The sequence below is a fragment of the Coregonus lavaretus genome (genome assembly GCF_964263955.1).
Source record: "Coregonus lavaretus genome assembly, chromosome: 19".
Taxonomy (NCBI): domain Eukaryota; kingdom Metazoa; phylum Chordata; class Actinopteri; order Salmoniformes; family Salmonidae; genus Coregonus; species Coregonus lavaretus.
The window spans coordinates 31,069,656-31,093,063 of NC_140006.1; the positions used below are offsets into that span (position 1 = coordinate 31,069,656).

At 43.8% G+C, this 23,408-nt stretch overlaps 1 protein-coding gene across 2 annotated transcripts in view; it reads left to right on the forward strand.

Annotated features, from left to right (window-relative positions):
• Positions 1-22,104, forward strand: part of LOC311147253 (partitioning defective 3 homolog) — a 308,941-nt gene extending 286,837 nt beyond the window's left edge. For both annotated transcript variants that reach the window (XM_084183924.1, XM_084183925.1), the window contains 3 exons: positions 6,685-6,805; positions 12,422-12,576; positions 19,251-22,104. In XM_084183924.1, coding sequence (XP_084040050.1) covers positions 6,685-6,805; positions 12,422-12,576; positions 19,251-19,668 — 694 coding nt within the window. In that variant the 3' untranslated portion in view covers positions 19,669-22,104. The remainder of the gene's footprint in view (positions 1-6,684; positions 6,806-12,421; positions 12,577-19,250) is intronic.
• Positions 22,105-23,408: the final 1,304 nt, after the last annotated feature.

A 23,408-nucleotide genomic window follows, 5' to 3' on the forward strand; every position in this document is an offset into this window, starting at 1 on the left:
TAGGTTGCGTTCCAAATGGCACCCTTTTCCTTATATAGTGTCCATATGGCTCTGGTCGAAAGTAGTACACTATATAGGGAATAGGGTGCCATTTGGGATATAGGCTCTGCAGACATTGGCAGAACTACCAACCAGCTCCACGGCAGCCCCTTGAACGTTTTAAGGGAAGACACATTTCATCCCAACAACATAAATCAGGAAGTCATAAATCGAAGTGATGAATTATGTACTACTTTTAGAATGTTGTGTTTATTTAATCAACTGTATTAAATCAGGACATGACAAAACGTAATATTTTGCTTCATCACCTCTTTCATTTCATAGGGCCAGTTTCAGTCCGGTGAAATAAGGATTATTTTGCATTTATGCTTAACAAAAATATAAACGCAACATGCAACAATTTTTCAGATTTGACTGAGTTACAGTTCATATAAGGAATCAGTCAATTGAAATAAATTAATTAGGCCCTAATCTATGGATTTCACATAATTTGCCTCATCCAGCACGACAGATCTCTTTCACATAGAGTTGATCAGGCTGTTGATTGTGGCCTGTGGAATGTTGTCCCACTCCTCTTCAATGGCTGTGCGAAGTTGCTGGATATTGGCGGGAACCGGAACACGCTGTCGTACAAGTCGATCCAGAGCATCCCAAACATGCTCAATGGGTGACATGTCTGGTGAGTATGCAGGCAATGGAAGAACTGGGATATTTTCAGCTTCCAGGAATTGTGTACAGATCCTTGTGACATGGGGCAGTGCATTATCATGTGGAGGTGCTGAGCTGGAGTGGTTACATGTGGTCTGCGGTTGTGAGGCCGGTTGGACGTATTGACAAATTCTCTAAAATGACATTGGAGGTGGCTTATGGTAGAGAAATTAACATTCAATGCATTCCTGCAGTCAGCATGCCAATTGCACACACTCTCAAAACTTGAGACATCTGTGGCATTGTGTTGTGTGAAAAAACTGCAAATTTGAGTGGCACCTGTGTTATGATAATGCTGTTTAATCAGCTTCTTGATATGCCACACATGTCAGGTGGATGGATAATCTTGGCAAAGGAGAAATGCTCTCTAACAAGGATGTGAACAAATCTGTGCACAAAATTTGAGAGAAATAAGCTTTTTGTGCGTATGCAGAATTGGGCTGCCTGTGTAAATGCAGCCTTTGAGATGTGTTCTCTTCCTCTCAGCTTAAAGGGGCAGTGCAGTTGGAAAATGTGATATTTCCACACTAAGAAGTCGAAATAACACTCTGAAATTGTGAAAATTATAATAATGCCCTTTTTGTGTAAGATGTTTGAAAAAAATACCTGGAATTTCAGCCTTTTCAGGTGGGATGTAACTTTTGTCCCACATCATGACGTCAGAATGTGATCTGATTATAATAGACCAATGACTGTTCATTCTTAGGTTGGAAACCCTTGCTCTAGACCATCTTATCAGCCAACCAGGGCTGTGTATGTAAATATCTTCATATTTGTTTCCTAATGCCCACACGATCAGACTAAGCATTTCAAGGGCCAATGGAGGCTCAGGGAAATAAATTAGTTATTTTCATTATAAATAAACAGTGATTTATTAGACATACAGTGATGATTTAAAAATACAATTACAAATATTGCATGGGGGCTTGAAACAGAAATGCCACTAGTGCTTTCCTCCTAAACCAAGGGCACACCACTCGGCACAACGGTGTTCATCACAACAAAAACAGTCTCCATCCCAATGATCCCATAATCATGTGTGACACCTTTTGTCTGTTTTTCTTTGATTTATTTATCCAGGGAAGCCACATTTAGTTTGACTATTTATTACAAATGAGCCCTGGCCAAGAAAGCAGCATACATTTATTTACACACACAACACAATATAGACTAAAACAACATGAGTCAGTGCAGTGGTCAAGTAAAAATAGTGCAGAGAAAGGCTGACTGGTGGTGGTGACATTGTCAGAACAGCAGATGGCTTTTACAGCCTGGGATTGAACGGGGATGATCTGCTCATCCAGAGATGGATTCGTAAAGCCTCAATCACTCCCAGTGGTACTCTTCTCTTCCCTCTGGAGTCCAGTAAGAACGCTGGCCTCCAACCCTCATATTAATATGACCAGAATGAGTGTTTTCCATTTATACTGTGTACCATTCGATCTGTGAGATGCTCCTGTTGTGTCCTGAGGCTGGGAAGAAAGAGGAGCACTGAAAGAGGCCATTCCGATATAATCCAGGGGATCAGGAGCCTTTGGATCAGCTGCTACTGTCACTTACTGTACGTTCTACTGTAGGGGGTTCCCCTATAGACAGCCTTTGATTTGGAGTGGGAGAATTGATAGGGACTGTAATGTGACAGTAGCCTGGTTTCTTGATCAGTTTGTACTGTCTAGCTCCCATAGGAGTTGACAAGAACACACAAACCAATCTTGGACCAGGCTAATGTGACAGCTTCCAACGGCGTCGGCAAGAAGTTGAGTTTTGGTCATGGCCTCAAAGTTTGACCCACCGCTTTCTCTTTACCGCTCAAACCTGAGCTTCAGGTTTTAGATTTATGGCAGCGAACTCCTGCTGTCGATTTTGAGGGGAAATAATTAAAAGTACTGTAAGCTTCTACGTTCACCCAGGGCCACACAGACATGAGTCAGCATCTAGGGGACAGATCCACTGTCTCCTCCAGGTCAAGGCCGGACCCAGAGCTGTGGCCCCATTCCAAGGCTACTGTTCCCTGAAAACTGATGGGACTATCTGGGCCTCCAAGCACTTTTTGAAGTGGTTTTGTTTGGTTGTGGTTTTCACGGCTGACATCATCGTGTTATGCCTCTTTATCGTGTCCTGACCAAGCTTTAAGCCACAGACAGAACTCAAAGGGCACATCCTATCATAACATGAAATAAATCGCTTTCCAGGCTGCCCAGTCAGCAGCCAGGCCAATTCTATGTCCCAAATGGCTCCTTATATAGTGCACTACTTTTGACCAGGGCCCATAGGGCTTTGCAAAGAAAATAGAGGGTCATTTGGGATGCAGCCCAAGTCTGTTGTTATTGAGCCCCAGAGGCTTAAGTCTGTAAACACTGACCTTTCAGGCCAGACACAGTAGCAGATATTGAGTGAGCTTGTCCATAGGATGAAACTCATCTGTTATTTACATTTTAGTCATTTAGCAGACGCTCTTATCCAGAGCGACTTACAGGAGCAATTAGGGTTAAGTGCCTTGCTCAAGGGCACATCGACAGATTTTCACCTAGTCGGCTCGGGGATTAGAACCTGCGACCTTTCGGTTACTGGCACAACGGTCTTAACCACTAAGCTACCTGCCGCCCCGTTATATCTCCCTCACCTAACTGCAGGGGATTTTCTTAACTCCTTCTGTATCTCTTTTGTTACATTTTATCATTGATTAAGAGTCTTGGCAGACCAGAAAAGCCTTTGAGAAAATCTCTCGATCCATGATAATTGAAGTCCAAACATTTCTGTTCCATTTCATACATAGTGTTATGATGAAGGATAGGACACACACACACACACACACACAAATACTTTTTCAATTCAATATTAGCCAGCCCTAGTATTATGAAAAATGACTGTCCTCTAAAACTGTCATTCTAAACAATGACTGTTCAAAATAAAATGTTCCTTTGGCACTCCCAAATGGCACACTATTCCCTACATTGTGCACAATGTTTGACCAGAGCCCTATGGGCGCCATTTGGGAACAGCCCAGTGCTCTGTTGAGAGCCATCTGTTCCCAGGTTGCATGGCAGGCTAATATCTGATAATAAAGGGTTTCTGTTGCCGTGACCACTGATGGGGCTGTGACCTATAGGCAGGGGGCACACATGGTGCCCAGGGTTCATATGTGTTCAAATGTTATATGGCTGTGTTACATATCACAGGGATTAGACAGATCACGCATGACAGTTTCCAACCCTAAACAGGCTGAATGGGTCTGTTGTTTGTTTATGGAACCAATGTTGGTTAGTAATGATTTAGGTGTTTATCCAATGCTATGTTATTAATGATTGCGAAAACATATGAGGCTATTTCATAGATTATCAAACCGCCTTAGATGGGTCTGTTTTAGTTGTCTGTTTTTGGAATCAATGCCTTATTGGTAATGTTTGGGATATTGTATTAAGCTATTTCATAGGTCCTCCTGTTAAAATTAGAGGAGACAGGAGAGTTTTAAGAGCTGACGTTTTGGGGATTTTAAAGAGATGTCCTGAAAAGTTACTGGCTGTGTTTGAAAGTTGAAAAGTCAACTTCTGATCTCTCTACTGCTGATGCTCTCTAGTCACCTGTCCTGACATGGCTGTTCAGAGTTGGGGAGTCTAACAGAGATGTCAGGTTTTAATTAGCTTCACTCTATGGGAGCACAGATGACCTTCACACCTGTCTGTCCTCTCACGTACATATAGATAGCCCACCTCTCCCCTACCCCTCTCTCTCCCCCTTCTCTCTCTCCCCCCTCTCTCTCCCCCCCCCATGTAATCTTCATCAGTGCTTCTGGGACGAGGTCTGCTCCATTGGAAAATGCAGAGACTTCCGCCCTCTTTCTCTCTGGTCAAAGTCAATTCAATAATTAGGCAGGCAAGCCAGGTGATGTGTTTTAATGGCTTGGTTGTTATGAGCAGGCCTAAAGACAATTGAGGGTGAGTGATGTGTGGCCTGAGGATGTAGCTAGACTAGTTACTACTGTTCATTACTCTGCTTTGTTCATGTCTGCTTCCCAAATGCACCCAATTCCCTTTATAGTGCACTGCCTTTGACCAGGACCCATTGCGCTGTGGTCAAAAGTGGGTCCATTTGGGACATACCCCATGGTTATAAATAAAACATGAGTATATATTAGTTTGATTCATGTTGTCTGAGGCTCTACTGTGTATTGCAGTCCCTTCTCTTATTATAGATATACAGTGGGGGGGAAAAGGATTTAGTCAGCCACCAATTGTGCAAGTTCTCCCACTTAAAAAGATGAGAGAGGCCTGTAATTTTCAAAATGAGGGAAAAAAATCCAGAAAATCACATTGTAGGATTTTTTATGAATTTATTTGCAAATTATGGTGGAAAATAAGTATTTGGTCAATAACAAAAGTTTCTCAATACTTGTTATATACCCTTTGTTGGCAATGACACAGGTCAAATGTTTTCTGTAAGTCTTCACAAGGTTTTCACACTCTGTTGCTGGTATTTTGGCCCATTCCTCCATGCAGATCTCCTCTAGAGCAGTGATGTTTTGGGGCTGTCGCTGGGCAACACGGACTTTCAACTCCTTCCAAAGATTTTCTATGGGGTTGAGATCTGGAGACTGGCTAGGCCACTCCAGGACCTTGAAATGCTTCTTACGAAGCCACTCCTTCGTTGCCCGGGCGGTGTGTTTGGTGATCATTGTCATGCTGAAAGACCCAGCCACGTTTCATCTTCAATGCCCTTGCTGATGGAAGGAGGTTTTCACTCAAAATCTCACGATACATGGCCCCATTCATTATTTCCTTTACACAGATCAGTCGTCCTGGTCCCTTTGCAGAAAAACAGCCCCAAAGCATGATGTTTCCACCCCCATGCTTCACAGTAGGTATGGTGTTCTTTGGATGCAACTCAGCATTCTTTGTCCTCCAAACACGACGAGTTGAGTTTTTACCAAAAAGTTATATTTGGTTTCATCTGACCATATGACATTCTCCCAATCCTCTTCTGGATCATCCAAATGCACTCTAGCAAACTTCAGATGGGCCTGGACATGTACTGGCTTAAGCAGGGGGACACGTCTGGCACTGCAGGATTTGAGTCCCTGGCGGCGTAGTGTGTTACTGATGGTAGGCTTTGTTACTTTGGTCCCAGCTCTCTGCAGGTCATTCACTAGGTCCTCCCGTGTGGTTCTGGGATTTTTGCTCACCGTTCTTGTGATCATTTTGACCCCACGGGGTGAGATCTTGCGTGGAGCCACAGATCGAGGGAGATTATCAGTGGTCTTGTATGTCTTCCATTTCCTAATAATTGCTCCCACAGTTGATTTCTTCAAACCAAGCTGCTTACCTATTGCAGATTCAGTCTTCCCAGCCTGGTGCAGGTCTACAATTTTGTTTCTGGTGTCCTTTGACAGCTCTTTGGTCTTGGCCATAGTGGAGTTTGGAGTGTGACTGTTTGAGGTTGTGGACAGGTGTCTTTTATACTGATAACAAGTTCAAACAGGTGCCATTAATACAGGTAACGAGTGGAGGACAGAGGAGCCTCTTAAAGAAGAAGTTACAGGTCTGTGAGAGCCAGAAATCTTGCTTGTTTGTAGGTGACCAAATACTTATTTTCCACCATAATTTGCAAATAAATTCATTAAAAATCCTACAATGTGATTTTCTGGAAAAAAAATTCTCAATTTGTCTGTCATAGTTGACGTGGACCTATGATGAAAATGTCAGGCCTCTCATCTTTTTCAGTGGGAGAACTTGCACAATTGGTGGCTGACTAAATACTTTTTTTCCCCACTGTACATTGTATTTACCAGTTTCTGGACCGTTTCCCAGCTATGCTGACAGAAACAGCGTTCCAATTGGCACTCTATTCCCTAATGTAGTGCACTACGGGCTCTGGTCAAAAGTAGTGCACTATATTGGGAATAGGGTGTCATATGGGATGCAGATTGGCCCATCACCACGCTCATCTAGTATTTCCTCTCTCTCGTTCTTCCCCTTGCAGCAACAGACTAGCGCCTAGCAACCACGACCGGATACAGCGGCTGAGGCACGAGTTCCAGCAGGCCAGAGGGGACGATGACCCAGACGACAGGAGACGTACCTATAGCTTCGAGCAGCCCTGGGTGAGTGTCTGAGACCGGGCTGAGAACCAGGCCTGCCTGCCTCTCCATGGACCTCCTTCATGGATCAACCCCTCACTAACCACCACCACTGCCAGCCTGGGAGGGCTGCTAATACCCTGGCTGGCTGGTTCACTGGCTGGTAATACTGGCTGGCTGCACCGTGGAGCCTCCCACTAACCACACAACCACTGGGCCTGGCCTGAGCATGGACTGTCCAGTATGACACTGACTGAACAACGTCAGCCCATGGAGCTTCTTCTCTCTAACTCCTCTATAGGCCTCCCACCTAACTCAGGCTGTGTAGCTCTAATAACTCTGACAATGGTTGTGTCCTAAATGGTACCCTATTCCCTATTTAGTGCACTACTTTTGACCAGAGCCATATGAGACCTGGTTAAAAGTAGTGCACTACATAGGGAATAGGGTGCCATTTGGGACACAACCAACCTCTCCACCGGCATGTGTCCCTCTTGCACGGTCTCCTGACCTCTAACCCCGCCCACTCGCCCATCATCACCACCACTCCCGTCATACCACCCTTGTCATCCCATCTGCCATCAGTGCCATCTTTTGGTCTGTCTGTCTGTCACTCACAACACAAGGACCCCCCCCCCACTCACCTTCTCATGGACCAATGGACTCGTGTCTGTGGGTATCTGATTGTGTTTCCTTGTTGGGGGTTTCCTTTTTGTGTGTTAAACGTGGCTTGCTGGTTTTAACTGTGCCTTTTTAGAGAAGGGGTTTAGATTTAGACATGTTTTACTCCCTTTTGATGGCATGGCCGTTGGCCACCAAGTTAGAATGAGTGTGAACTCAAACAATTTAAAATCGAACAAAATTGGAAAAGCCTTCATAATTAATGAGACAATGAATGAGACCTTTCTATGACATAATTGAAGGTATTTGGTCCCTATATAAAGACTGCCCTATGTCCCATTCTTCCATCCATTGCACCAGCAGTATGCCTTACGTATACATTTTACATTCTGTCAATTATGATGTAAAATTCTGAATTATCAGCAAAATGATTTGCCTAATGTTTGAAAGTCACTACTTTTAATATTTCTATATTGTTGTATGATATATTTTTCCTATAAGCACTAATGTATTTATTGACGGATTTGTTGTATTAATCCTATACATTGTCCATATGACGTACATTTTTACTAAGTTAACTTTCATTATATAGGCCTATAATTTGTGGTGATGTTTTTAGAGCTGGTTTAGACTCAGCCAACATGTAGCAGTTCATCATATTTATATGGCGTTTATATTGTGTTGTCTAAGGATTGATTTGAATGAATTTTCCAACGGTTGTAAACTGAGAGCTAATGAACGGACTCCATTGACATCTGGGGCTGTATGTATCAGGTGTCTCAGAGTAGGAGTACGGATCTAGGATCATTCATTGTGATCTAAAAGGCAGAACTGATCCTAGATCAGCACGCCTACTCTGAGACACCTGATGCATGCGGGCCCTGGGCTTCTTTTATAGGTGATAAATCAAATAAAATGCTTGGTTTTGACTTCTGTTTGATAGTTAGATTGACACTGAGTGCGCAATGTGTGTGGGAGAGAGCTTTCAAGCTGCACTTTGTTTCTCTGCACGGTCAAGCGAGCACATACAGTGCCTTGCAAAAGTATTCAGACCACTTGGATTTCTTCACAGTTGGGATTAAAGTGGGATTCACATTTATTTAATTGTCATTTTATGTCAACAATCTACACAAAATACTCTGTCAAAGTAGCAGACAAATGTAATTGATTTAAAGATTAATAGAAATGTAATAACGAAAATGTAGTCGTTGCATAAGTTATCAGCTCCCTGAGTCAATACATGTTAGAAAAACCTCTTCTTGGCTAAGTCTATAAGAGCTTTGCACACCTGGATTGTGCAACATTTGCCCATTATTATATTTTGGATATTCTTTAAGCTCTGTCAAGGTGCTGGGGATCATGGCTAGACAGAGCATAGATTTCCAAGCAGATTAAGTCAAAACTGTAACACAACGGCCACTCAGGAACATTCACTGTCTTCTTGGTAAGCACGTTGTTGATCCATCCTCAGTTTTCTCCCATCACAGCCATTGAACTCTGGAATGGCCTCATGGTAACATCCCTGAGCAGTTTCATTCCGGTCCTGCAGCACAGTTCAGAAGGACTGTATCTTTGATGTGTCTGGGTGGTTTAATACATCATCCACAGTATAATTATTAACTTGACCATGCTTAAAGAGATATTCATTGTCTGATCTGTTATTGTTACCCATCTACCAATCACTGCCCTTTTTTATGAGGCTTTTGAAAAGCTCCCTGGTCGTTGTTGTTGAATCTGGGCTTGAAATTCAATACTTGACTGAGGGACATTACAGACGTTGTATGTATGAGGGACAGAGGAAGAGTTAGCCAAAGAAAAATCATCTCAACCCCTATTATTTCATGGAGTGAATCCATGTAACTTATGCCAAATTTTATTCCTGAACTACTTTAGGCTCGCCTAAACAAAGGGGCTGAATACTTATTCAATTACTATTTTAGTTATGAAGTTTTTATTCATCTAAAAAATTTAATTAAAAAAACTTCCACTTTGACATTACTGAGTATTTTGTGTAGATTGTTGATGACAATTACATCCATGTTAATCCCACTTTGTAACACAATAAAATGTGACAAAATCCAAGGGGTCTGAATACTTTTGCAAGCGACTGTATAGGTTGCGTCCCAAATGTTACCCTATTCCCTATTTAGTGCACTACTTTTGACCAGAGCCCTATGGGAATTGGGTGCTATTTGGGACTCTCTCAGACACAGTAATTAAAGTCCTTGACAAATACCACTGCTTTGTTTGTTTACATTACTGATAGAAAGCAAAGTCACCCTGTTCCCATGACAGCACCATTGAAGGGACAGAGTCAGTCATGATTGCAATCACAATGTATTTATAAATAACAGAATAACCAACCTCTCACAGAATCGCACAGTAATCTACAGTCATTTTGTGTTATTATATTTTTTCCCTACCATACTAATTGCCACATTATGGATAACAGGAGCATATGTAGCTGGCACCCTTTTCCCTATATAGTGTGCTGCTTTTGACCAGAGCGCTCAATCAACCTCTTCATGCCTTCTGTAGTGGCCATAGCGCCTGATCTAGACTAATGTCAAGTCCAAAGAAATAGAATCACACAGTGGGTTCCCTCAATATGGCCGCTGGCCCACCCATCACGGAACGTACACAAGGTGAATAGAATTACGGGAATTCCATTCCGGGGCCCATAGGGTAAACAGTGAAGGGAGAGTATAGATGTTACAGCCATGTGGAAGCACTGACCCTGTCACTGTAAGTGCTCTTAGCAGGTTTTGATATTACAGGTCAGCCCTGTGCATTATCTCACCTACAGCCCGCCCGCTGAGGCCTGCTGTCCAATTTCTCTGAAGTCCAGCTGTCTGTAATTTCTGTGGGCTGCAAATAATTTACCTAATTATCCGGTTCTGCATGCTGTTTAGTTAGGTGTTCCTGGTTAGCTGAGGTGCAGTTAGACAGCTCTACGTCCCCTGATTGGTACCCCTGTGGATGGTATATTTATCACTAGAGGAGGAGAGCAGAGGAATCTAGGTTGTGTTTAGTAGGTAGAAAATGTTTTCGAACTGGGTACTACCTGAACTTGTTCAGTAAGAACACAGATTTTCACTTTCCATTGCAAAGCCCTTCAGAACATGACCCTGGTTTCCGTGGGCTAGTTCCATCACAGTGACTGATAGATAGATACCCAATCTGTGTTGCGGCTGCGTTGGTAAACCTTTATTGCAGTCATTTACCACACAGAGCAGTGCATCGACTGGGGCTGCTTCCGCCAGCAGCGCTATATTGCCACACTTTATTGTTCATTTTAATACCTCCATTAGCTTTAGGTTTTCTGGGTCGTGTTTTATCGACCGGTGTTTCCTCATGTTAGGAAGGTATTATTTCAAGACACTATAAAGGGATCATTCCCCAATACTCCCCCGTATTGCAAACTGTAATTTACATGTACATGTATGTATATTTGCAATGAAATTCACATCTGAAAATGACTGTGATAGCTAGCGACATGGATGGAGGTGAGCGGCCTTTACGTGTCCCTGGCCTGTTCCGTGTTCTGTCTGGCATCGCCATGGCAACAGATACAGCACGGCAAAAGCCCAGGTTATGCCAATCAATCCCAGATGATTGCAGGGATTCATTAGGTTTAATGTGCGTGTCTCGGAGGTCCTCTCAGTGATGACAGGACTAATCTCTTTATGGCCCTCCCACCACTAGAGTGTGGCACTGTATGAATACTTGGCATAGCCCATAAAAGTAATTGGATTTTTTTTTTGTATTATGACTGATCAGCAGCCATTACACCCACCTCATGGCTAATGAAAGATGGGAAAGAAGAACAAAGGCGTGGTTGTTAGTAGTTACGCCGACATGTTCCAGGGAGGATATGGGATGTGTCTCAAATGGCACCCTATTCCTTATATAGTGCACTACTTTTGACCAGACCCTTGTCAATTTTTGCACTATTTAGGGAATAGGGTGCCGTTTATGATGCAGACATCTGCCAGGAGGGGCTGGAGATAATTAAATGATGCTGTTCCAAGGTGCCTTGCCGTACGGTGGTGTACGCTCTGTGTGTTCAGGAGGGTTAATGACCTGTGCTAGGGAGAAGGGAGGAAGCCCTGTCACGATGTCAGCGGAGCGGCTGTTTGCTTCTTTTTAAGGCCCAGTGCAATCAAAAACATGAATTTCCTGTGTTTTATATATATTTCCACACTATGAGGTTGGAATAATACTGTGAAATTGTGAAAATGATGATAATGCCCTTTTAGTGTAAGAGCTGTTTGAAAAGACCGCCTGAAATTTCAGCCTGTTTTGGTGGGATGGAGTTTTGGCCTCCCTGGTGACATCATCAGTTGGTGAATTAGTTGTTAGACCAATAAGAAAGAGTACCAAATCTCTCTGCCAATAACAGCTAGTTTTCAGTTTTCTCCTCCCCACCCAGACAGTCCTAGAAAAAATCTTTGTTGAAGCTATTTATGTTTATTTTTTACCCTTTTTAATTAAAAAATAATAAAGTAAGGTACTTAATAATTAATAATTTTTACCCAGAAATGATTTGATATTGAGATAAAAACGGCTGCATTGGCCCTTTTAACACCTACTTAACATTCATCACATCTCATCATACCTCTGTTGTCCCTACATCTCCAGCATGGTCCTCCGTCCTCCCTAACCTCTGTCTGTGTCTCTCTGTCCGTTTTACCTGAGCACTATGAAGGACAAGGACAGGTAATGTAATCTCTGGATGACTCCTGGTAAGTGTACTGCAGAGCTATATATTTAGATAGTTTGGCCAACTTTTAGAATGGACGCCATGTTTGTGCCTTGGAGCATTCCATTTAGCCATAGGTTCATGTCACAGAACTAAAATTACATTCCATTTCTAAGGGTTCATGTACTGTAAATGCATCATAATACATAATAAAAACTCAATGTCCTAACACTAAATACATGGCTCTGGTGTACTGTACGTGTCTGTGAAAGTTGTGTGTGTTCAATAACCAGGATGTTGGCCCCTCCCTCTTTCAGCCGAACAACACCAACACAGGTCCAGGCCCGTACCAGACAGACAGACAACAGACGGGCCGACACTCTGTGTCTGTAGAGGTGCAGATGCAGAGACAGAGGCAGGAAGCGAGAGACGCCTTTCAACAGGCGCAGAGACAGTACAGCTCCCTGCCACGGTAAGTGTATGTGTGTGTGTAACAGAGAGAGAGAGAGAACACCCATAGTCCCTATTTGTTTTCCCAGGTCAAGGGAACATTCCATATACATGACCAATTGACCATGGCGTGTACTCAGAGCATGCGCGAACCAACTGGCAGGTGTCTTCACTGACATTTTCAACCTCTCCCTGACCGAGTCTGTAATACCTACATGTTTCAAGCAGACCACCATAGTCCTTGTGCCCAACACACTAAGCTAACCTGCCTAAATGACTACCTCCCCATAGCACTCACGTCGGTAGCCATGAAGTGCTTTGAAAGGCTGGTCATGGCTCACATCAACACCATCATCCCGTAAACCCTAGACCCACTCCAATTCGCATACCGCCCCAACAGATCCACAGATGACGCAATCTCAATCGCACTCCACACTGCCTTTTCCCACCTGGACAAAAGGAACACCTACAGTGGCTTGCGAAAGTATTCACCCCCCTTGGCATTTTTCCTGTTTTGTTGCCTTACGACCTGGAATTAAAATAGATTGTTTGGGGGTTTGTATCATTTCATTTACACAACATGCTTGCCACTTTGAAGATGCAAAATATTTGTTATTGTGAAACAAACAAGAAATAAGACAAAAAAAACAACCTGAGCGTGCATAACTATTCACCCCCCCCCCCCCCCCCCCCCCCCCAAAGTCAATACTTTGTAGAGCCACCTTTTGCAGCAATTACAGCTGCAAGTCTCTTGGGGTATGTCTCACTGGGATTTTTGCCCATTCTTCAAGGCAAAACTGCTCCAGCTCCTTCAAGTTGGATGGGTTCCACTGGTGTACAGCAATCTTTAAGTCATACCACAGATTCTCAGTTGGATTGAGGTCTGAGCTTTGACAAGGACATTCCAAGACATTTAAATGTTTCCCCTTAAACCACTTGAGTGTTGCTTTAGCATTATGCTTAGGGTCATTGTCCTGCTGGAAGGTGAACCTCCGTCCCAGTCTCAAATCTCTGGAAGACTGAAACAGGTTTCCCTCAAGAATTTCCCTGTATTTAGCGCCATCCATCATTCCTTCAATTCTGACCAGTTTTCCAGTCCCTGCTGATTAAAAACATCCCCACAGCATGATGCTGGCACCACCATGCTTCACCCTGGGGATGGTGATCTTGGGGGGATGAAAGGTGTTGGGTTAGTGTTTTCCTTGATGGCCAAAAAGCTCAATTTTAGTCTCATCTGACCAGAGTACCTTCTTCCATATGTTTGGGGAGTCTCCCACATGACTTTTGGCGAACACCAAATGTGTTTGCTTATTTTTTTATTTAAGCAAATGCTTTTTTCTGGCCACTCTTCCGTAAAGCCCAGCTCTGTGGAGTGTACGGCTTAAAGTGGTCCTATAGACAGATACTCCAATCTCCACTGTGGAGCTTTGCAGCTCCTTCAGGGTTATCTTTGGTCTCTTTCTTGCCTCGCTGATTAATGCCCTCCTTGCCTGGTCCGTGAGTTTTGGTGGGTGGCCCTCTCTTGGCAGGTTTGTTGTGGGTGTTATATTCTTTCATTTTTTTATTATGGATTTAATGGTGCTCCGTGGGATGTTCAAAGTTTTGGATATTTTTTTATAACCCAACCCTGATCTGTACTTCTCCACAACTTTGTCCCTGACCTGTTTGGAGAGCTCCTTGGTCTTCATGGTGCCGCTTGCTTGGTGGTGCCCCTTGCTTAGTGGTGTTGCAGACTCTGGGGCCTTTCAGAACAGGTGTAAATATACTGTGATCATGTGACACTTAGATTGCACACAGGTGGACTTTATTTAACTCATTATGTGACTTCTGAAGGTATTGGTTGCACCAGATCTTATTTAGGAGCTTCATAGCAAAGGGGGTGAATACTTATGCACGCACCACTTTTCCGTTATTTATTTTTTAGCTTTTTTTGACCCCAGTTATTTTTTTCATTTCACTTCACCAATTTGGACTATTTTGTGTATGTCCATTACATGAAATCCAAATAAAAATCAATTTCAATTACAGGTTGTAATGCAACAAAATAGGAAAACTTTCAGCTTTTCAATCACCACTGTATTTCATGATCACAATGATGCTCAATGGGACTGTGTTTTCCCCCAAACATACAGTAGTTATTGAGTATGATCTAACGCTGAGTATTCTAAAACCTATAATCTGCACTGATTGCAGTGCAGTGATGCCATCGGTTGTGTTTATAATGGTTTATTTGGACAATTAATTTGTGGTGGCTGCCTGTGATTGTTCCAGATGTTGTCCCTAATCAGGTTGACAAAAACAGCAGATCCCAATATAAATGACGATAGTTTAACATGCAAGCAGCTATAAATTCAAGTGTGCTGTCTTTTTCAGAAACTGATGGTTCTCTGAGTGTCTAAAAGTTGCTTTCATGAATAGGGGATTCTCTGGATTTCTTGAAAACGTACAAATATGAATATAACTATGGTTCTCTGAAGGGAGGAACGAGGTATAACATACAATGGGGAGTCAACGACCAATCACATTCACCTGAAGAAAACAAAAAACACACCCAAATGACCAATGAATGCAGAGCCCGCCCTCGGAAGCCCCGCCTTCCTGGCTATAACACCGGGGCTCGCATTAATATCCTCAATTCAGTACTGCTCTTAAGTGAGCCCAAACCCCCTGATGGCGCAAGGCCAAAATATGGACAAACAAAATAGGAAAAACGCCAAGGGGATGAATACTTTTGCAAAGCACTGTAGCCTCGTTATTGTTATGTCATTTTATTGTAACTTTTTTTTCTTCTTTTTTTTTTACTTTTGTTTATTTAGTAGATATTTTCTTGATCTGCATTGTTGGTTAAGGGCTTAAAAGTAAGCATTTCACGGTGTTGTATTCTGCGCATGTGACAAATAAAATGTGATTAGATTTTTTAAATTTGATTTGATGGTATTATGCATTCATATAGATGACATCAGCCTGATATCATCAGCCGGAATCTACAAACAGGTCATTCCTGTCTGGAGTCCAAAGCACAAAACCCACAGCCACATCTCAGAAGACGCTCAGTAAAACCACAGTCTGGGGCTGCTTCCTAAATGGCCCCCTATACCCTACATCATGCACTACTTTTGAACAGAGTGCTATAGGCCCTGGTCAAAAGTAGGGCACTAAAGAGGGAATAGGCTTCCATTTGGGATGCAGAGGGTGTGTCACTTTACCCGCCCCAGTAATTTAACATGATCGCACTAATCTGAGATAATGCAGTTACCTTTGAACTACATGGTCTGTGTGTTATTACAGGAAATGGTGTGTCTGTCTGTGGCCTTAGGATTGGCCCAGGGTTAGAGGATAGTTAATGCTTCTGATTGGCTCAGGGGTTAGAGCAGGAGTTTCTCTATTTTTTCACTCAGGCCCTCCTTCCAGCATTGGGGAACATCCCGCGCCCCCCACGTCTATTTCTATGGATACAAGCACTGTTCATGACACAAACTGTTCACACCCCTCTTGTCGGTTGAGATAACATTTTGCAGGTTTAAAGCTTATTTCCTGCAATTCTATACATTTTGGCATGGGATGGATTTGTTTTATATTTTATTTTTTTTAAAGCTAATTTCCTGCAATACTACATATTGTCTTGTATGTTCATGTGATATTTGAGGTACTCAAACATTACAACAAAATCAATGGCCAAAAAACCTAGCTAAAAAACATTAGCTGACATGGGCTAGTTGATCTGGACATTTCTGACAAGTTATAAATAGCTCTCTAAGGTCTGCAATAACTGACATGACGAGGAAACCTGCTGATGTATTACCCAATTTCGAAATTGCACCGTGCCCCACAATTTGGAAACCACTGAGTTAGAGGATAGTTCATGCTTGTTTAGCGGGAAGCTCCTAAATGGATTGGATTAGACTGGACTGTACTGGAGTGGACTGTACTGGAATGGACTCTTGATGATGGGTGTGTTGTGGGAGCGATGAATCTGTGTGTGTGTGTGGAAGCCCCTACCTGTGTACAGGGGGTGGTTTGCAACTTCACAATTAAATAAAATAAAAACATTTTTGGCACATGTTTCGTAAGCAACAGCTGTAGACTAACAGTGAAATGCTTACTTACGAGCCCTTCCCAACAATGCATAGAAAAAGAAAAATAGACAAATAATAACACAAGGAATAAATACACAATGAGTAACGATAACTTGGCTATATGTATGGAGTACCAGTACTGAGTCAATGTGTAGAGGGGACGAGGTAATTGAGGTAGATATGTACATATAGGTAGGGATAAAGTGACTAGGCAACAGGATAGATAATAAGCAGTAGCAGCAGCGTATGTGATGTGTCAAAAGAGTGCAAAAGGGGGTTCCAGACTTGGTGCATCAGTACCAGTTGCTGTGTGGTAGCAGAAAGAACAGTCTGTGACTTGGGTGGCTGAAGTCTTTTTAGGGCCTTCCTCTGAAACTGCCTAATATAGAGGTCCTGGATGGCAGGGAGCTTGGCCCCAGTGATGTACTGGTCCGTACGCACTACCCTCTGTAGCGCCGGATGCAAGGCAGTTGCCTTACCAGGCGGTGATGCAGCAAGTCAAGATGCTCTCAATGGTGCAGCTTTAGAACTTTTTGAGGATCTGAGGGCCCATGGCAAATATTTTCAGCCTCCTGAGGGGGAAGAGGCATTTTTGTGCCTTCTTCACGACTGTGTTGGTGTGTGTGGACCATGCTAATTCCTTAGTGATGTGGACACCGAGGAACTTGACACTCTCGACCCGCTCCACTACAGCCCTGTCGATGTGGATGGGGGCGTGCTCGGCCCTCCGTTTCCTGTAGTCCACAATAAGCTCCTTTGTCTTGCTGACGTTGAAGGAGAGGTTGTTGTCCTGGCACCACACTGCCAGGTCTCTGACCTCCTCCCTATAGGCTGACTCATCATCGTCGGTAATCCGGCCTACCACTGCCGTGTCGTCAGCAAACGTAATGATTGTGTTGGAGTCATACGCGACCACGCAGTCGTGGGTGAACAGCGTACAGGAGGGGACTAAGCACGCACCCCTGAGGGGCCCCTGTGTTGAGGGTCAGTGTGGTGGATGTGTTGTTGCCTACCCTCACCAGTCCAGGATCCAGTTGCAGAGGGAGTTGTTTAATCCCAGGGTCCTGAGTTTAGTGATGAGCTTGGAGGGCACTATGGTGTTGAAGAGCCCCACCTGTTTTGAGCACCACCTGTTCAGATTTTTTAAAATAAAATAAATTAATTAATCTGTCTTTCATGTCAATGTCTGTATCCCAAATGGCACCCTATTCCCTATTTAGTGCTCTACTTTCAACTAGAGCCTTATGGGACCTAGTCAAATGTAGTGCACTATATAGGGAATAGGGTGTAACCCACATGTACAGTACTGGCACAATATCTAATGGAAAAGAGAATAGATAGCTGGTTTACTTATATTTACAGAGAAACAGCCCAAGTGTGTCTTTTATGTCAATGTATGAAATATAATCAGAAATGGAGTCGTGGAGCCCCATCTTTTGAAATTGGAATCATTGAAGCATGGGTTTAAAATAAACCGCTGGGTTTGTGTTTCTATGTTATTGGTTGAAAGGCTAGCATATCTATTTCCAACCACCGGTTGTCTTCTTTACACAAAGGTCTGGGTACATTTCTCATTGTCTTTTTTCCTTCAAATACTGAAATAACACGGTTTCTTCTTCCCAGCTGGTTGATAAACCTGCTAATTATGCATGGCTCCGAGACAGAAGCCTGTTTGTTTCAGCCCTGGGTTCAAATACTATTGGAAATCTTTCAAATACTTTTTGAGCGTTTGCTCTAGCCTGCATAGAGTGCCAGATGGATGGGGTTTACAGTTTGGGGACTATTCTATTGGTCCATTAGGTCAGGCAAGCTCAATCGAGCACAGATTAAGTATTTGAAATTATTTAAAATATTATTTGAACCCAGGTCTGGTTGGTTGATGTTATTGTGTCTGTTCCATTTCTCCTGCCCCTGAGATAAGCAGGGCTCTAGGCCTGAACACAGAGTGCCCAGTCAAGCATGAGTCTGGGTGATGTCACACACACACACACGCGCACGCACGCACACACACACTCTCTCTCTCTCTCTCTCACTCTCACACACACACAGCATGGCACACACACGCCTACAGGACTGACTGTGTGTTGTAGGGAAGGGAGCAAGCAAACAGCTCTGCCTTTAAGATCCTCTGTGGCTCAGTTGGTAGAGCATGGCACTTGCAGCGCCAGGGTTGTGGGTTCAATTCCATTGGGGACCAGTATGGAAAAAATTTATGAAAATGTATGCACTCACTACTGTAAGTTGCTCTGCTAAATGACTACAATGTAAGAAAACATGTAAGATGTCTACAGTCAAACCGCCACAGAAACATAGTGGGCCGAGTTGAGTCTCATCTGCAACAGGGCTGCTGTTACTGCCTATCAAACCCAATGGGCCGGTCTGTCCTTCACAATAGGGCTAAATGGATGGGAATGGCTGTGTCTGTCCCTCTAGGTGTATGTTTTTATTGTGTGCTAAATTGCCTATTGGTCATGCGTGGCGCTGTGTCTTGTCTGCCTCGGCCTCTCTCTGTGGAATCTCCTCTCTTTCCGAGTCATTGAACTCTTCTCTTTAAAACTCTCTTAACCTCTTTACTCGTGTCTCACCCTGCCTCCTTTTCATTCTCTCCCTCCCGCCACAGACAACCCAGGAAGAACCCAAGCTCCATCTCTCAGGACTCCTGGGACAAGGTCTACCCGCCGGGCGAGGGCTTCCAGACAACCAAGGAGAACCCTCGCTACTCCAGCTACAAGGGCTCCAGGAACGGCTACCCGGGGGTGAGCAGCGTGAACGCCCGCGTCTTGCTGGAGGCCCAGGAGCTGCTGAGGCAGGAGCAGAGACGCAGGGAGCAGGAGGCCAAAGGGAAGCAGCTACTACTAGCGCCCCCACAGGAGCACCACGGGAACAACACGTATGATTCCACTGCTTCATACTCGGCTCACAAGGACCCTGTGTCGCCTAAGGGCCCTTATAGACAGGATGTACCCCCCTCGCCCTCCCAGCTGGCCAGGCTCAACAGGCTACAGGGGCCCGAGAAGGGGAGGCCCTTCTACTCCTGAGGGGGCAGGAATGGGGAAGGGACAGGGCAGCCAAGAGGAGGCCACAGTTGGTGGCGATGGATATAGACAACTTTAGGAGCTGATTAGCTATAGAATGGGGAGGCCCTTCTACTCCTGAGGGGATAGGGACAGGGTAGGCCAGAGGGGCCACAGTTGTGGAATATCTGGACAATTTGAGTTAGGGAATGCACAGTGGGTGTTAGTTTTAATGGCTTCCCCTGGATGTGACCTCTTAGTCCTCCATTCAGTCCCAGTCAGTCCTGTCCCCCTCCCACAGACTGTTTGTTGTTAAATGAGACTTTCAGTGCCTTCTGTATTCATGGTCATGATGCTTTCTGGGGTAGTAGTGTTGTTGTGTGATTCATAGACATCTGTCACCCTCACGCTCTGACAATCAGACAGGCTAACAGATGTTCTTTTAAACAATGGAGAGGTATGTGTGGTGTGTGTGCATGTGAGAGAGACTGTCTTAATGTGAGTGTGTATGTGCATTATGCTAGTGTGGTGTGGACACTTACAGGGTGACCTGGTTTTGTTAAACCACGGATCCTACTTGACCTGCCCTCCCCTGGCCGTGAACCTCCCCATAGTTGGTACTACTCTTAACACAAAGTCAAAACAACAACGCTGAGCTCTCAAAATTCTATTTATCTGTTTTCATTGTTTTTTTTCTTTATGGAGAAGCTCCTTTACTTCAGTAGTCACCAGTGGGTTAGAGAAAAGAGAGGGAGTGTGTAAAAGGAGGGGGAGCATAGCGCTGGTTATTAATGAAGGACCCTCATAAATGATTCATGTGTGTGCCATCTCCACAGAGAGAGATGGAGAGAGAGCGAGAGGGAGTGAGTCTCTGATCTACTGCCTGGCCTCTCTGCTCTCGGCACGGCTAACCTGGCCTGCCCGTCTGCCTGTCTCTGGCTTCCTCCTTTTCCTCCTCTCCCTCACCACCTCCTCTTTCACCTCTCCTCCTCCCCCTTCATCTCCTCTTTTACCTCTCCTCCTCGCCCCTCACCTCCTTTTCCAACTCTCCCTCTCCTCTCCCCGGTCAACCCTGCACTGAATTTTTCATCACAAGCTGCCTGCCACAGCCAAAGAACAAAACACAGCCCCAAGAGGCTGCTCCGTAGTGGAGGGCCACACCACAGTTTCGCTCCGCAGAGAAAGGCAAAGAGAGACAATCGGAATACCGACGCAAGATTTAGGTTCAATCTACCCAATCTTCCCTTGTTCATAAAAAATGAATTGTGTTTGAGTAGTAATTGCGTTCAGCTGCCGTATAGCGGAGTACTAGTGAGTCACTCTCCTCTTGTAAATAATGGACCTTTAATGTAACGATGCTCTGATGTCTATGAAATGTACCGAATGGTGGCGATGAATGCAACCGAACAAAGGAGAGCGTGGTGAACAGAGAAAATAAAAAATATATAATGACTGTGGTATGTACTCTGTGTGTCGCCTTGTATTATATAACAGAAGTGTCTGGCACCTCACTGCTTTGGAGATGTGCTTCAGTGTTCTCCCTACGCCAATTACAGCCATATGAAATGCATTAGCTTCCATTTGTGAGTTAATACAAAGGCTGCGTCCCAAATGGGACCCTACTCTCTACCCAGTGCACTACTTTTGACCAAAGCCCTATGGGCCCTGGTCAAAAGTAGTGCATTAAATAGGGAATCAGCTGTTGAACACGTCTAACATGGAAATAAGACTGTTATGTCGTCTGTACAGCAGCACCTTGCCAATGTCTGCAGTCTGGTTGGAATCTGTGGTCTGGTGTCCATTGCTAGCCTGGTTCCAGATCTGTTTGTGCTATCTTGTTCATTTCTATGGTCATTGTAGTTAACAAGGGTGTAGGCAGAAGTTCCCCCTGCTAAGTTGCTGATCTTAAGTCTGTTTTTCATTTCCCCACACAATGGTTAGGATTGGGGAGGGGAAGCTGATCCTAGATCTGTACCTATGGGAAACTTCACCCCGGAGTAGTAAATAAGACAGTGAAAATAGACCTGGGATCAGGCTAGTCCATGGCTAAGTTGAGAGTTCAATAATAAGTGCCTGAGATGCCGTACAGTTCCTGAATAGGGAAAACAATGTGGACTGTTCCTTGTTGTAGCTAAACGACATTACACCATGTGTTTTTAACATACCATTATAATCTCTACAGCACAGTATGTCATGATTGTTTTGGGGCTGAAAAGCATTCGTTGTTTTTTTACAGTGAGAGTTCAAATAAGGCTCTGCACAGCTGATCAGTGTATTTGTATCCTGTGTGTTTGACATTGCCTTCACAATGCTGTACGTATCATGATGTTTAAAGTATAAAGCTATTGTAAGCACAGTGCAATTGTTTTTCAGACTTTTACATGATATGTTTAGACATGTGTACAGCTACTTTTCCTGTACATATCACATTTAAAATAAAAGGAAGGCTGTTTCATCCTGTTTACAACTATGTCTGGGTTATCCTCTATTTTTCATCCTATCCTTTGAATAATGAACTGCCAGTGATATCAGGTGGTATCCTCATTAGTAGGAGTGAGTCTGGTTTGATCCACTCTTGTATCTTTAATATGCTTTTGGCTTTTCTATCAATAGGCTATTGTAGTTCTAGCTTCACATCTTTCATGTAAACACAGCTCTACGCATGTGTATGTCTCTGTATGCTTGTGTCTGTATGCCTTAGTGCCTTTGTGTCTGTGTTTGCATTCCCATTGTCTCTTGTCTCTCATACGGGACTTGTTAAATGGCTCGGGCTACTGTGTGTGTTCCTAAGGTTAAAGTTGACGTCCTAAGCAAATACCATTAAGCCGGTTCAGCTACCGAGGGGTGGCTCTCTTGAAACAGAAATATGAGAGAGGAGGAAAAAATATGTGGAAGGAAAGAAATCCTTTCATCTCATCCTGTTCTTTTATCTTCATAGCTTTGTCTGCTCTTTCATTAATTTATAAAATAATGCCTCCCTATGCTGTTGGCAAAGCCTCTGGCCAGAGGAGGATTGTCTTTGATTTCTGACTTGTAGATAGTCAATGACCTTCAGGCTTTCCTCTATTGCACGACCAGAGGAAACAGAAATATGTATTGCGTAATGCGTGTCCGTTTGATCCCCTGCTCTGGATGTGTCACTATGACTGACCTTGTTGTTTAGTTTGAGTTATGAAATGTGACACTCACCCATTCTTTTGCTTTCTTGATGTGTCTTTTCAAACACATGACTACTGGGTCGTATTCACTAGGAACCAAACAGAAGCAAACGGGCCAAAACGGGGAGGGACCTACCTGAATTTTTCCATAAAGAAACACTTGTTTTTTGTTTTCCGTTGCAAAACGTTTTTCTACGGTGTGCACAAGGGACCTTGCATGCATAACAAAAAAGTCTACCACAGTTTCCAAACCTACAGTAGCTTTTGCCCTTACACATTCTTGTCCATGATAGTAAAAACAAATGTCCAAGTTCCTATCATAACAGCATGTTGTTGCTGCATTCCGAGTTCCAACATTCCGAGCATCGCCCGACATCGCCACGCTGAGGTGAAGGTCATCCAGGGTCACAGAGAGGTCAGTGTTCACCCTCAGCTGGTGCTCAGCTCTCAGGATACACAGCCTACTTTGAATTAACTACATAAACACCATACATTAACACTCAAATGTACAGTGCATTCAGAAAGTATTCAGAACTGTTGACTTTCTAACATTTTGTTATGTTACAGCCTTATTCTAAAATTCATTCAATTGTTTTCAGACCCTTT